The sequence below is a fragment of the Struthio camelus genome, chromosome 23 (genome assembly GCF_040807025.1).
Source record: "Struthio camelus isolate bStrCam1 chromosome 23, bStrCam1.hap1, whole genome shotgun sequence".
NCBI classification, from domain to species: Eukaryota; Metazoa; Chordata; class Aves; order Struthioniformes; family Struthionidae; genus Struthio; species Struthio camelus.
Genome location: NC_090964.1, coordinates 7,632,348 through 7,645,213, shown reverse-complemented (window position 1 = coordinate 7,645,213; position 12,866 = coordinate 7,632,348). Strand labels below are relative to the sequence as shown.

The window sequence follows — 12,866 nt, the reverse complement described above, 5'->3', positions numbered from 1 at the left end:
ATCTGTCTTCAACTGTTGTAGTCAGTCCTGAGAGTCTAGCTGATTCAGATGCACTTTTAGCTGCTGAATATTCAGTGTTTCTTATTTTCCATACATTGTTTCATTATGTTATGCTATTAAATGACAAATCTTTTTCCTAGACGCAAATCAAGGTCTCCTTCCCCTAGAAGGAGATCGTCGCCTGTCAGAAGAGAGCGGAAACGCAGCCATTCTCGCTCCCCTCATCACAGAACCAAGAGCCGCAGTGCTACTCCTGCACCAGAAAAGAAAGAGGCGACTCCTGAGCCAGAACCTGTGAAACCAAAGGAGACCATTGTTCAAGAGGCAACATCAAACAGGTAAGTGTGATATCTTAGTGTAGAACTATCTAGTACCTTTTGAAAAATGGAAATTATTTTAATATCTGTTTAGAGCTTGGCTTGAAGGGGCTATCTACTTCTCCCTGTCCTGCTGCACTGGCAAATGAATTTTTTTAAGCTCTTCAGTAAGATTTCTTTTTTCCGCATGTAGATTTCTGAAAGCAGAATGCTTGGCTGTCACTGTTATTTCATTCTACTGATTGTCCTCTCCACTTCTGTCAATGTCAATTTGTTTCCTAGCAAGCTAACACACAACCTAAAAATTACTCTTTCTTCTCTTTGAATCATTGTACCACGTTCCAGTTGTTTTCCAAGTTTTGGAACTTGGAGTGCCTAAGCTGCTGTCAGAGGATGGGCGAGAGAATGTTCATTATTGAGAATATCCTGTCAACTTCTAAGATGTTACTCCAATGGCTACAGTAGTGCTTATAAGTTAAGTCTTTAATTTTAACAGTGATATCCCAAAAGCTCCCAAACCTGAACCTCCTGTACCAGAGACTAAGGAAACTTCACCAGAACGTAATTCAAAAAAGGAGAGAGAGAAGGAGAAAGAGAAGACCCGTCAAAGATCCCCAACTCGGTCCAAATCAAGGTCAAGATCTCGATCACGTTCCCCATCTCATTCTAGACCAAGAAGGCGTCATAGATCACGGTCAAGGTAGGATTTTAATTGACCTTGATTGCGAAGATTGAGACCTGAATGCTTGCTTCTGAGGTAGCTATTGAAGGTAATGTTTTCAGTTAAACTAGTGAAATTTCTAGAGATGAGTTGTGGATGTTTTAGGCCAAACAAGAAAGGCTCATTCAAGGAACAAGGATGTTTTCCTCCTGTTAGTTCATGAGGAAATGCTCACTGTGACTAACGCTGGCTGGGGAAGTTGTTAGATAGCGGGAATTTATACATAGTTTCCTTCAGGAGGTAAATTTGATGCCAGAGATGCTGGATGCTGTAAGGTTTTTACTTGTTTTTTGTTTAATGTTTTACTGCCTAATAGAAAGGTGTTGGTAAACTTAAACCCTCTTGATTGTGGCTAAACAAACCACGTTGCACTGCAATCTAAATGCTGCTTTAAGGTGATGCACTTGGAGCAAAGCAACTTTAAACTCGATTCCCTGAGGATAAATTACCTCAAATCTGTGGAAAGTTAGATAGTTGCTTTTCATTTGAATTTCTGATTGTGACAGGTCTTACTCCCCTAGAAGGCGACCAAGCCCAAGACGACGACCATCTCCACGGAGGAGGAGTCCTCCGAGGCGAATGCCTCCCCCGCCCAGACACAGAAGAAGCAGATCCCCTGTGAGGCGGTAAGATTTCCTTTTTTTATTATTTTATTTTATTTTTTTTTTACTATCTGGAAGTCTTAAACGTTGAAAGTTGAAGGGAAACAGTAGTTGTGAGGAATGGATGTTATGAAAATTACCTTGTTCATCTTATATCTCAGTACCGTCAGTTATGTATGAATTGAGTGATATAAAATTGCAATATCGTATTTCAAAAGTGTGTAGGGGGAGCCAGGCTAGTAACTGTGAAACAAAGTCTTTTGAATCGAAATAGTCATGAGAATTTCATCTCCCTTGTTGATAAGTGGCACTTTCAGAATTGTAACTCATTCAGATGCCCTTGGATAGCTCCCAGCATACATTGATATGAGGTTTTTCGACTTTTTTTTTTTTTTTTTTTTGCTTAAGTTTTCAGTATTTTAATTTTTTCCCCTGTAGGGAACAAAAGAGCAAGTTACTCTGGATTTTACTTGTTAGTAATTTTAAGTTATGACTTACTGTTCCATCATATATAGTTAAAGAGGATTATAATTTTGACTTAAAATTTATTTCTCCCTCATGTTCTTTTAATAAAAAAAAAAAAAACCTTTTAAACTGTTTTCAGGTCTGCTGTCTGGTGTTGAGGTTACGTTTTTGCCAGCTTAAGCAATTGTTCTATTAGCAAAGCTCTTGAGTTATTGCATTGAACAGCAAGTTTTATACTTAAGGCAATGACAAAATGGACATCAGTCATAATAGGAAGAGAATTAAAGTGGTGCTTCCTTTGTTGAAGCTTTTTTTGTCACAAGATGATGACTTTCTTTTTTGAGTTTATAAAGAGAGTCATTTAACACAGTTACTGGGAAAACTGTGAAAAGTGTCAAACGTGTATGTTGCAAGATGTACAAGAACTCCCTTTCAGCAAATGTTTATCTCACTCAAGGTAGGGTTTCTTTTTTCCAGGTTCTCAGGAATTCTGCAGCCAAAGGTGGATTCTGCAGGTACACAATTGCAACAGAACTTGCCACAAATTTTGCCGCAGAATTCTAGAGGCCCTACCTTTTAAAAATTACGAAGTAAAGATGAAAGTCTAAAACGAAAACATACAAAACTGGATAGATTCAGAGTTGTTGTCTGATTTTTATTTTTTTATTTTTTTTGCCTCTTGATGTAAAAACTTTTTTAGTGTTCTTGCACACTAAACTCTTAAATAGATCTGTTTTGGAGGTCATTAAATCACATATGCTAACATGGAGAATTCGCTTAACCATCCAAAAGCGACAGAGCGAAAAGAAAACTAATTGCTCCCAGGAAAAAAGCTTAGTCATAGTCTGTAGATTGACAGAAAGCAAGCAAAGGTAACACTAACAATTTTTTGCTCACTGTCTAAAAAATAACTGTGAAAGATTGATTGTTAATGTTCTCCTCTACAAAACAAGTGTTGAAGGTTGTCCACCATGTTTTGGAAGCGCTCTTGTACGCGGCTCTATAGACATGCTTGCAATTGAGTGCAGTTCTCAGTGTTTATGTTCAAACATTTCCTAAACTGGCTAGTCAGAATCTAATTTTCTATATGATTTGCAGGAGGAGACGATCATCAGCATCTTTATCTGGCAGCAGCTCTTCCTCTTCCTCCTCGCGTTCCCGATCACCACCAAAGAAACCACCTAAAAGAACTGTGTCCAGTCCTCCTCGTAAAACACGTAGACTGTCTCCTTCCGCAAGTCCTCCTAGGCGAAGGCACAGACCATCCCCACCAGCAAGTCCACCTCCAAAACCACGTAGGTCTCCAACACCCCAGCAGTCAAATCGTGCAAGAAAAAGCCGTGGCTCTGTTTCTCCTGGCAGAGCATCAGGTACTCAAATATAAATTTGTCTTTCAGCAGATTTATGATTCTGTGCTTTTTTTTTTTTTTTTTTTTCTTCAAAGATAGTCTCTAGTTTGTATGGGCAGAAAATCATACAACGATGTAAGAAGTTGCAACTAAGTTACAAAAAAAAGCTGATTTAACTCTGTCTTTTAGCACCCAAACATAAGAGTACTGAAAAAAGAGAATCTCCTTCGCCAGCGCCAAAACCAAGGAAAGCAGAACTGTCTGAATCAGGTACAGCGCTCAGTTTTCAGCATAGGCTTTGGGGTGTTTAGTGGTTTTTTTGTTAGGTGATTTTTGTTTTTCTTTTGTTGTCATACATCTTTGATTTAAAAAAAGGCAGTGGTAAAATACTTACTGAACCCCAAAAATTCTTGCTTTCAATACCAGTTTGAAAATGGAAGTATAATCATTCACGTTGTCTCAGATATTTCCATTTAAGCTTTCTTGAAAGAAATCTCAGCCGAACTATGTAATCCAAATTGATTGTTATCTTAAGATGTAAGGAAAAAGTGTACTTGATCCACTGAAATATTGCTTCACTTCTGTCTGAACCAAACAAATTTGTATCCTTAGTTTTAAATACTCTGTATGTGTGTGTACTTTTTCAGAAGAAGATAAAGGAGGTAAAATGGCTGCAGCAGATTCTGTGCAGCAGAGGCGTCAATACAGAAGGCAAAATCAACAGTCTTCGTCTGGTATGGATAACATATAAGTTTCTTAAACCCGGATTATGTTTAACACTAGATACTTTCTGCCCTGATGAAGTTCATATTTTGATTAAAATTATTTTCAGGGTACTCTACAGTGCTGTTGAAAACTTAACTACAGACTTACCACTCTTGCGTTAATGAAGTCATTCTTAATTATTGCTCACAGTGCTTTCATGAGGAAGAAAGCAGAATTTTTAAAGGCTATAGTAAATCTTTGTTAATGGGCTTTCATCTTTAAAAGTTGCAGTTTTAAGTCCTTACCATCATGTGAAAATATTGTTTACTGGGGTGTACTTAATCTGTTATTGCAGTAGGTTATTTCCTAATATTTTCGACTCTTGCGTGGTCGAGTTTGGTACATTAACCTGGGTTTGGCCTGGGTTGTTGTCTACTTAACGTTTCTGTATGTGCCTGCAGTTTACCTTTTAAATTGCCTGGCTAGTCAAATTTTTTGTGGACAATTAGGTTGCTGCCCAGTTCTAGTGGATGAAATTTGGAGGTAAATATTTACTTATCACTTGACTTCAACAAATGTTTTTAGTAACAGGTTTTTAGTTGCTTGAACTACTTTTAAACAGAGACTTTCTTCTGTGGGAGAGGTTAGTAGTTTGAACAGCAGTATAACTATATTGGTAACGGCATAAAAGTGCCATGAGAATAATTTTTCAGGAATTAATTCTTCTGTATTTATAGATTCTGGTTCATCCTCCTCATCTGAAGAGGAACGACCTAAAAGATCCAATGTGAAGAATGGGGAAGTTGGTAGGCGTCGGCGCCATTCACATTCACGCAGTCCGTCTCCTTCTCCACGAAAACGACAGAAGGAATCTTCCCCTCGGTAAATTCTTCTTAAGCTGTGCATAACTGATGCTTTTTTTTTTTTTTAATATAACTGACTTTAGTTCATGTTTTGTGCTGGGTGACTGTCGGCTGATCCCCAGCAGAATAAATTTGGTTCAGTTAGCCCAGAACTGCACAAACAGAATAAAGATGACCTTTTTTCTCCAAACTTTATCCTACAAATGAAAATGAGAATCTTGGTGCTGGTTATAGCAAGCTTCCTCTATAATGACACGGTCAGATTTCCTTCAGGTTCTGTTGAAGCCATGGATTTCCATGTGTTCTGGGCTGTTGTGCTTGGTTCATAGTAGAGATTCCTAATAAATTTATGCTAAAGTTCATCTGATCCTCTTTAAATTGTGGGCCTCTGGAAGCCACCAGGATAAATCAGGGATTTTTTTTTGTTTTGGGGGTTGTTTTTTGGAGTGTGTGTGTGGGTTGTGGTGTGTGTTTGTTTGTGTGGCCCCCCCTCTCCCCCCCCCCGACCAGCTCTGCCTCTTACACTCTTTCCTGATCACTGGCTGCCATAAATGGGATGCTGGGCTAGATGGACCTTTGGTCTGTTTCAATATTGCATTCTTCTTATGCTCATTTGTTGAGAATTACTTTGAATTTCATTGAGCATGTTCATTTTTGCCTCAAATATATGGCAAATAGAAAATTCTATGTTTTGTTTTTCTTCCACTGCTATCAGGATGCAGATGGAAAAGAGGTGGCAATCACCAGTGATGAAAAGGTTGGTTAGAAATTAATCTGTTTACTAGGATTTGTATATAGAAGACCATCTAGAAAGGCTCTCACTTCGTCATGGATTAGTATTTGCTATCTTTTCTGCTTTGGCCTTGCACGCTCAAAGTAGTAAGATCAGGGAGATCAGACTATTCTCTTAATGCCTTGGATCTGGGCCACTTCACTGGAGGAGGAGGAAAAAAAAAAAGGCAGGTGCTTCTTTTGTTGTTGGGCTTATGTCCCTTGTTAGTCACTACTTCAAGTAAGTGTATAATGGCCAGTAACGTGCTGCCTGATGTTGCCTTAAAACAGCAATGCATTTGTATTCTTCCAGGATTGTTCTTATTCCATATACACAGATTTGAAAGACAGGTGAGCACCACTCTTGTGTTCTTGTTGCCGTTGATGTTCTGGCTAAAACCCTTCCCTAGACCTGCAAGAGTTGATAAAGATATTGATGTTCTGGGTCACAGATAATTGGAATTTCAGGAAGTCTTGTTCCTCCATCCTTTAAATATTTGGAACTAATAGCAGACATGGGCACTGAATAAGAACTTCTTTCCTTTTGTTATGTAGGCAGTATTTGTAACACCTATTTGTGAAGATGTGTGCTCTGTGCTGAGCCCAGAATATAGGAAAGTACGAGAGGCTGGGTGTACGATGAGCGTATTAATCTGATGTAATGTCCTGTGTGCGTAATCTGTAATTGAGGCCTAGCTAGAATATTGTTGCAGCACACGTAATCTGATTCATATGAAGTGTGACTACATTTTAAAATGTAGACCATTATCATTCTGGATCTTGTTGCTTGCCGTACAGTTGCATACAGAACAGACTAGAATGTGGAGATACTTTCAGCTGCTTACAAAACAATACATTCACCTATTGTCTTCTGCATAAAGCCTTAAGTGCTTCATCCTAGTCTAAATGTTCAGCACTGTTGTGAGGTGTTTAATTGGGACAACCATGACATTTGAAGACTGATATTTTTTCAGATCGTGTAAGAATGTTGTCTTTTGGGGCAAACTCTTATATATAGAAAGCGTAACTCCCTGCCTTGGAAAACAGCAGCCAGGGTATTTGGAAATAAATCTTAGGTAACTTATTTAGATGAGCTGTCTGCTCCTCCTCTCACCAAGCTGTGCTGCCTTGATTTTGACTGTTTCATTACTCTCATTTTATCCTTTTTCCTTCATTATTTATTTAAATTGCTTTTAAAAAAGTACCTATATCCCTCTCTCTATAACTCCATGAAAGCGTGTTTGATCAAAGTTTCCCCTCCCAGAAGTCCGTAAACCTATCTGAGAGCAGAATGGCTCATTTTGTGAATAACTTGAATCCAAATAGCAGCAGTTAGCACCAACTCTGATTTTTCTCAGCATTTCAGGAAATGGTAAGTCATCCTAGACTTCAGATCTGTAGATAAAGCTGTTTCCAAGGGTACAGTTTCACACTCTGCTTAATCTGATTCCACTTGAGGCTGCTGCAGAAAGTACTTTTCTCCCTGTCACAGCTGGGCTTTTCCGTCCCTCCCTTGTGTTGGATCTAGCAGTTGTGTTACTGCATGATGACAGCTTTTTTTTTTTTTTTTTGGTCGTTGGATTAGTCTTCTGTTGGATCAGTGAGTGCATCTGACTCATTAGGTGATCACTAGATTCAGTGCAAGAGAGATGGCAGAAATGAGAAATATATGGGAGAGAATAGGGCTTCCTCTTTGGCTGCAGGTTGCAAATTGATCAGGTTAAGCAGATTGTGAAATTGTCTCTGACTCTAGTGTAGTGGGCTCTGAAAGTTATGTCTCATGCTTTTTAGAGATAGACTTGGATGTAATTTTTCCATTAGTAGTTCTAATAGAATTTCATTTTGAAGAAGTGCATGAACAAGAATAATTGGCATAGAGAAAATGGAAGAATAAAAGAGAAAAATCTCACGTCTCAGTTGCAACTTTTCTGAGTAATTCCTGTGCCTCTTTAGTAGGCGGAGGAGAAGTCCATCACCCCCACCAGCCAGGCGGCGACGCTCTCCTTCACCTGCCCCTCCTCCAAGGCGGCGGCGGTCACCTTCGTTACCTCGTCGAAGGTACTGTGTTGCATTTTACCATAAAGTAGTTGCTTCTGGTTTGCACTACATGCAAAAATAAATGCTGTAATTTAGGAAACCCATTCCTTGATTTGCAGCTTACTGAAGGGAGTATAATTTTGGTAGCGAGGTCTCTTTAATTTCTGTGGTAGGTGTGTGGCTTGGACATAGTATACCCGGTAAGCTTGTTTTCCAAAAAAAAAAAAATAGCTATTAAATAAGGTTTTAAAGAATTTTTAGAGGAACGCTCTTGTAATTTTTCTCCTCTCTGGGCAAATTGCAAGGCACTTGCAAGTAATTCACATCTGTGGCATCTAAACTTTTGTTGCCTTTTTAGGTCTCCATCACCACCCCCACGCAGACGCTCACCCTCTCCAAGAAGATATTCTCCACCGATACAGAGACGATATTCTCCTTCTCCACCTCCTAAGAGAAGAACGGCTTCTCCTCCTCCCCCTCCTAAACGAAGGGCATCACCTTCTCCACAGTCAAAACGTAGAGTCTCCCATTCACCACCGCCAAAACAAAGGAGCTCACCAGCTGCTAAGAGGCGTTCACCTTCAGTATCTTCCAAGCACAGGAAGGGGTCTCCTCCCAGCAGGTCTAATCGGGAAACACGTTCGCCGCCGCAAAACAAAAGGCATTCACCTTCACCTCGGCCTAGAGCTTCTCATACCTCTGCAAGCCCACCGCCACTGCGAAGGGGAGCTTCGGCTTCACCTCAGAGAAGACAGTCTCCATCTCCAAGCACTAGACCCATCAGGAGGGTGTCAAGGACACCAGAACCTAAGAAGACAAAGTAAAAAAATCTATCTTGTTTCTTTTGTGTTTTTGTTTGTTTGTTTTTGTTTTTCTGGGTAATAGGACGAATAGTTAGGGGATCACGCTAAAACAGTGCTCCTGTGTCTTGATGTTGCTCAAGTACCAATGGCTCTGTTTGGCCTCCACCTGCATACAGCCAACTTCTAACATGCATTTTCTGAAGTTTTTTTTTTTTATTAGGTGCTTGCAATCTTACAAAGTGCAACCCTGGGAGAAGCTTTAAGGAGGCTTTAGATAGAGTTTGAGGGGTCTTCTAAGAGCACAGAAAAGCAGTGGAACTGAGCAAGTGAAAACAACGCAGCTGAATGTAATGTCTCGCACTCTCTCTTCATTGTGCTTATAAATTAGTCACATCTGAAGAAAGGGAGCAGTCTGAACAACGGTAGCATTATCCTTTTACAAGCTATCAAGTTGCAAGATCCTTTTGCGTTACTGATCCACAGTGGCATTAGATTGTTTTGCCTTTGTAGCATATGCCAACACAATAACCAATCATTTTCTTTTTAAGTGGCAGCTTAGCCAAGTTTTAAACAAGCATGTTTAGTTTTTGTCACTCTAACTTCTTGTGTTGTCTCTTAAATGCCTCGCAGTAGTATCTAATTGTGGCTTTTCTGTTTTTAAGGGCTTCCACGCCAAGTCCACGATCTGTGAGACGGGTGTCTTCATCAAGGTCTGCCTCAGGATCACCTGAGCCAGCACCGAAAAAACATCAAGGACCTCCATCTCCTACTCGGTCTCGTTCACCTTCTGCAAACTGGTCACCTGCAAAAAAGGCTAAAAGTCCAACTCAGAGCCCATCACCTGCAAGGGTATTTGTTTGCTAATAATAGTACTGTTTTGGGTTGTATGGCAAGTTATTTTCATCAGGACTTGTTTGCTGAACAGCTCTAAGCTTATTCACATGCCAAAAAAAAAAAAACCTCTTGGAGTGATTTTTTTTAGTCTAAAACAAATTCTTGAAAACAATTTGCAATAAAGATGTTTCAAGTTTAATATTCACAAGTCTGAAAAAGTGCTATACTATGAAAATTTTAATTTACGAAAGAAGAGGCTCTCCCATCTCATGAAGCTACCGAGATTACTTAACAAGTATGGCTCACTTAAAATGAGTTCCGTGCTCTGCAAAGTGAGAAGGTTTGATTTACGCTTAGTAGTCTTACATGCAAACTCGGGATGTTCCTAATAGGAAAAGAAGAGATTCTCACATCCTTATCCATTCTTTGAATGTGTTGCTGGAGGGCACTTCCGTTCTTTATTGGAGGAGTGTTTTGGGGAGTTAAACTCCAACTACAGTATTCCTTTCTAGGAAAAGGCTTGTGTGTCACTGCTGTGACCAGCATACCACGTTTGTGTGGTGTTATGTTCTGTTTTGAGATGCTGCACTGCAGTGTATTGGAATATCTCTCTCCTAGGATTGCATCTGTCAGTCGATTGGGAATGTGACTTCCCCCATTCTGAAAACTCGCTCAAGTTTACTGAGCTTTGCATGTTGCTCTGTCCATCTGAATTCCCCAGTTGGGCAGGCCTGTTTTAACAAAATCTTTCAGCCTCAGAAATGAGGTGTAATATCTGTTGAACTGCTTCTGTTACAGAATTCAGATCAAGAAGGTGGTGGGAAGAAGAAGAAGAAAAAGAAGGATAAGAAGCATAAAAAGGACAAAAAGCACAAGAAACACAAAAAGCATAAGAAGGAGAAGGCTGCAGCAGCTGCAGCAGCTGCTGCCGTGGCTGCAGCAGATACCACTTCGGCACAGGAAGACCAGGAAGCAGAGACAGAACCCAAAAAGGTAGGGGTTTGGTCTGTGTCTTTTCCTATGTTTTAGTTTCTTTGAGTGCAATTTAAGAAAATAAATGGAGATTAATGTTCACAGTGTGTGCTCTTGATGTCCTGAATAAGTCTTCAGAAATGCAGCTTAGTGCCCATGATTTTACTTGTTGAATTGAAGTATTGGAGGGCTACAGCCTGACTTGGCTTATCTTTCAGTATTTGAAGAAATGCTTTATCTTTGTTTTAAGGAGACAGAAAGTGAAGCAGAAGACAACCTGGATGATCTAGAAAAACACCTGCGAGAGAAGGCACTGAGGTCAATGAGGAAGGCGCAAGTGTCACCACCATCTTAGGGGGAAACCTTTGATATAATGTACATTTTATTTGGTTTGTACTCAGAATTCAATTTCAAATTGCTAAATGTGTTTGAGCTTTAGAATATAACATTTGTTGTAATAATTGCTAGGTTGAGGTTCACCATGTACAAAGGGCATGGATTTACATTACAAAAGGTGTCCACAGTGTACTAGTGACATTCTTTCATTGACAGTCAACATAACTTCATTTAGAGTGAGACTTTTTAGAAGCAGTAGGAATTTTTTTTTGAGGGTTTTAAACATGGCCATCAGTTCCTTAGTTTCTTTAAAATTCATCAAAGCATTTAGAATAACTTGTGAGGGTCTCATTTTACTTCTTTTGTACCCACTTACATTATGCTACTAACCTTTGTGGTTTGTAAGCTTGCCCAGGAGTAAAACCACTGCGGAGTTACCAAGGAAGTACGTATATTTTAATGCTTTCTACTGTTGCCTGTATAGTCTCCATTAAAGTGAATCAAGATTAGCAATTTAGAATGGTACATAAATGAAAGCATGTTGTTTACCAGGACACTGTGGGTTTATATTGATGTAACATGTTGATTTGGAACACTGGAATTTCATTTGTATTTTTATGTTCTTTTTTTAAAGGGCAGTTTCCATGATCAGCAGTCCCAGAAAAATTCCTTCAGTTACATAAATTTTGTTTGTGAGATGTCGTTGCCCCATTCATAAATCTTGTCTCGTTACGGTTCTTCTGAATGATATAAGCAGCTTTCAGAGATGTAGTCTTTGAAAGTTGGAGGAACCTGAACTTTGGATATTGTCATGTTTTCACTGTTTTTTGTTTTTGTTTTTTTAACTAAAGCTATATAAAGCTTGTGGATTAAACAAAATAAATTTCTAAATTTAAAGAGATGTTGGCTATTTTTATATGAACATTTGCATTTGCTAATCAGCTTTCTTTTGTACAGGGTTATCAAATACACAGATATGGAAAATTGTTTGATCCAATATGCTGGCTTTTTGAAAAGTGGGGCTTTTGTTTTTAGCTGTCCTACTGGTAGCAGAAATAGCCCTTAGTTAATTCAGTGATGTTTCTGTTGTCTGGATTGGTGTTCTTGCAAAGCAAGAGTAAAACAATCTACCTGGCCAGCACTCTGTTAGGATGGAGAAGTTAAAAAATAAAAATAAATTGCCTGTTAAAATTGCTTGCCGTAGCAAGTAGAATGCTTCAAGGTCCTGCTAAAATGTATGACTCTTAAATGGGAAGTTTGCATTAACTTAGCTAGCTTTGCTCATGTGAACACTGGTTTAAATGCCAATCTAAAGAATCCTGTTGGCACGCTGCCTTTTTCGGTCATATTTGAAACTTACTGGATTGCTGCTGTCAAATCTTTCCAAAAACTCAAGTTCTGGTTCTGAAATCAAGTCACTTCTGAAGAGTCTTAAGACTCCTCAGGAAGGAAGAATGAAATGTGCTTTTGAAAATTTTTGTCCTGCATTTGAAGTAGATGTGATGTTCAGAATTAAGTGTAGATATTTGATTAGTCCTTTTACTTTACATCGTGTAGGGTTTTAATATAAAACAGGTGTTATGTAGATACTTGACGGAAGGGATATCTATGAAGTTGCGTTCTCCTACACTTCCTTTTATGCTGAATCTTTTGCTTTTTTAGCCTAAGTATACATTGTATGCTAAAGTGCTTGTAATCTTAGTTCATCAACGCTTAAATGTTGAGTATCACCTGTTATTAAATATGTGTATAATAAACTCCAAGAACTTTCTGGACAAACACATTTTAAAAAGTACATCTGAGTGAATTTGGTGCTTATGAAACTGGAGAACATAACCAAAATGTTATGCTCATCTCAGTGCCTCATTCATTTTTTTTTCCTGTGATGTTCCTTGCCACCACAATTGATTTTCTGTGAAATTCAGTCTTAAAAGGCTGTACACATGCGGCCTTCATAAGGAGTTAATGCTTTGTTCTTTACAGTCTCAGTCTTATTTTCATCTGCTTTTCTGTGACCTCTGTGTGTCTCTTGATCTTTGGAGTAGTAGAAGTACTTTAAGCATTTTCAGTCTTGAGTCACTGACTGCTTAT

General features: G+C 38.9%; 1 protein-coding gene across 18 annotated transcripts in view; it reads left to right on the top strand.

Moving 5' to 3' along the window:
- The window catches only part of SRRM1 (serine and arginine repetitive matrix 1), a 19,528-nt gene extending 7,856 nt beyond the window's left edge, over positions 1-11,672 (top strand). For 3 of the 18 annotated variants that reach the window (XM_068917535.1, XM_068917544.1, XM_068917545.1), the window contains 12 exons: positions 141-338; positions 814-1,017; positions 1,560-1,664; positions 3,204-3,475; positions 3,644-3,724; positions 4,102-4,188; positions 4,897-5,041; positions 7,747-7,851; positions 8,189-8,650; positions 9,296-9,482; positions 10,266-10,460; positions 10,690-11,672. In XM_068917535.1, the coding sequence (XP_068773636.1) occupies positions 141-338; positions 814-1,017; positions 1,560-1,664; positions 3,204-3,475; positions 3,644-3,724; positions 4,102-4,188; positions 4,897-5,041; positions 7,747-7,851; positions 8,189-8,650; positions 9,296-9,482; positions 10,266-10,460; positions 10,690-10,794 (2,146 nt within the window). In that variant the 3' untranslated portion in view covers positions 10,795-11,672. Of the gene's footprint in view, positions 1-140; positions 339-813; positions 1,018-1,544; positions 1,665-3,203; positions 3,476-3,643; positions 3,725-4,101; positions 4,189-4,896; positions 5,042-5,737; positions 5,780-7,746; positions 7,852-8,188; positions 8,651-9,295; positions 9,483-10,265; positions 10,461-10,689 lie in introns of all 18 variants that reach the window. The other 15 variants (XM_068917527.1, XM_068917542.1, XM_068917533.1 and 12 more) reach the window with 13 other exon arrangements.
- The last annotated feature ends 1,194 nt before the right edge of the window (positions 11,673-12,866 follow it).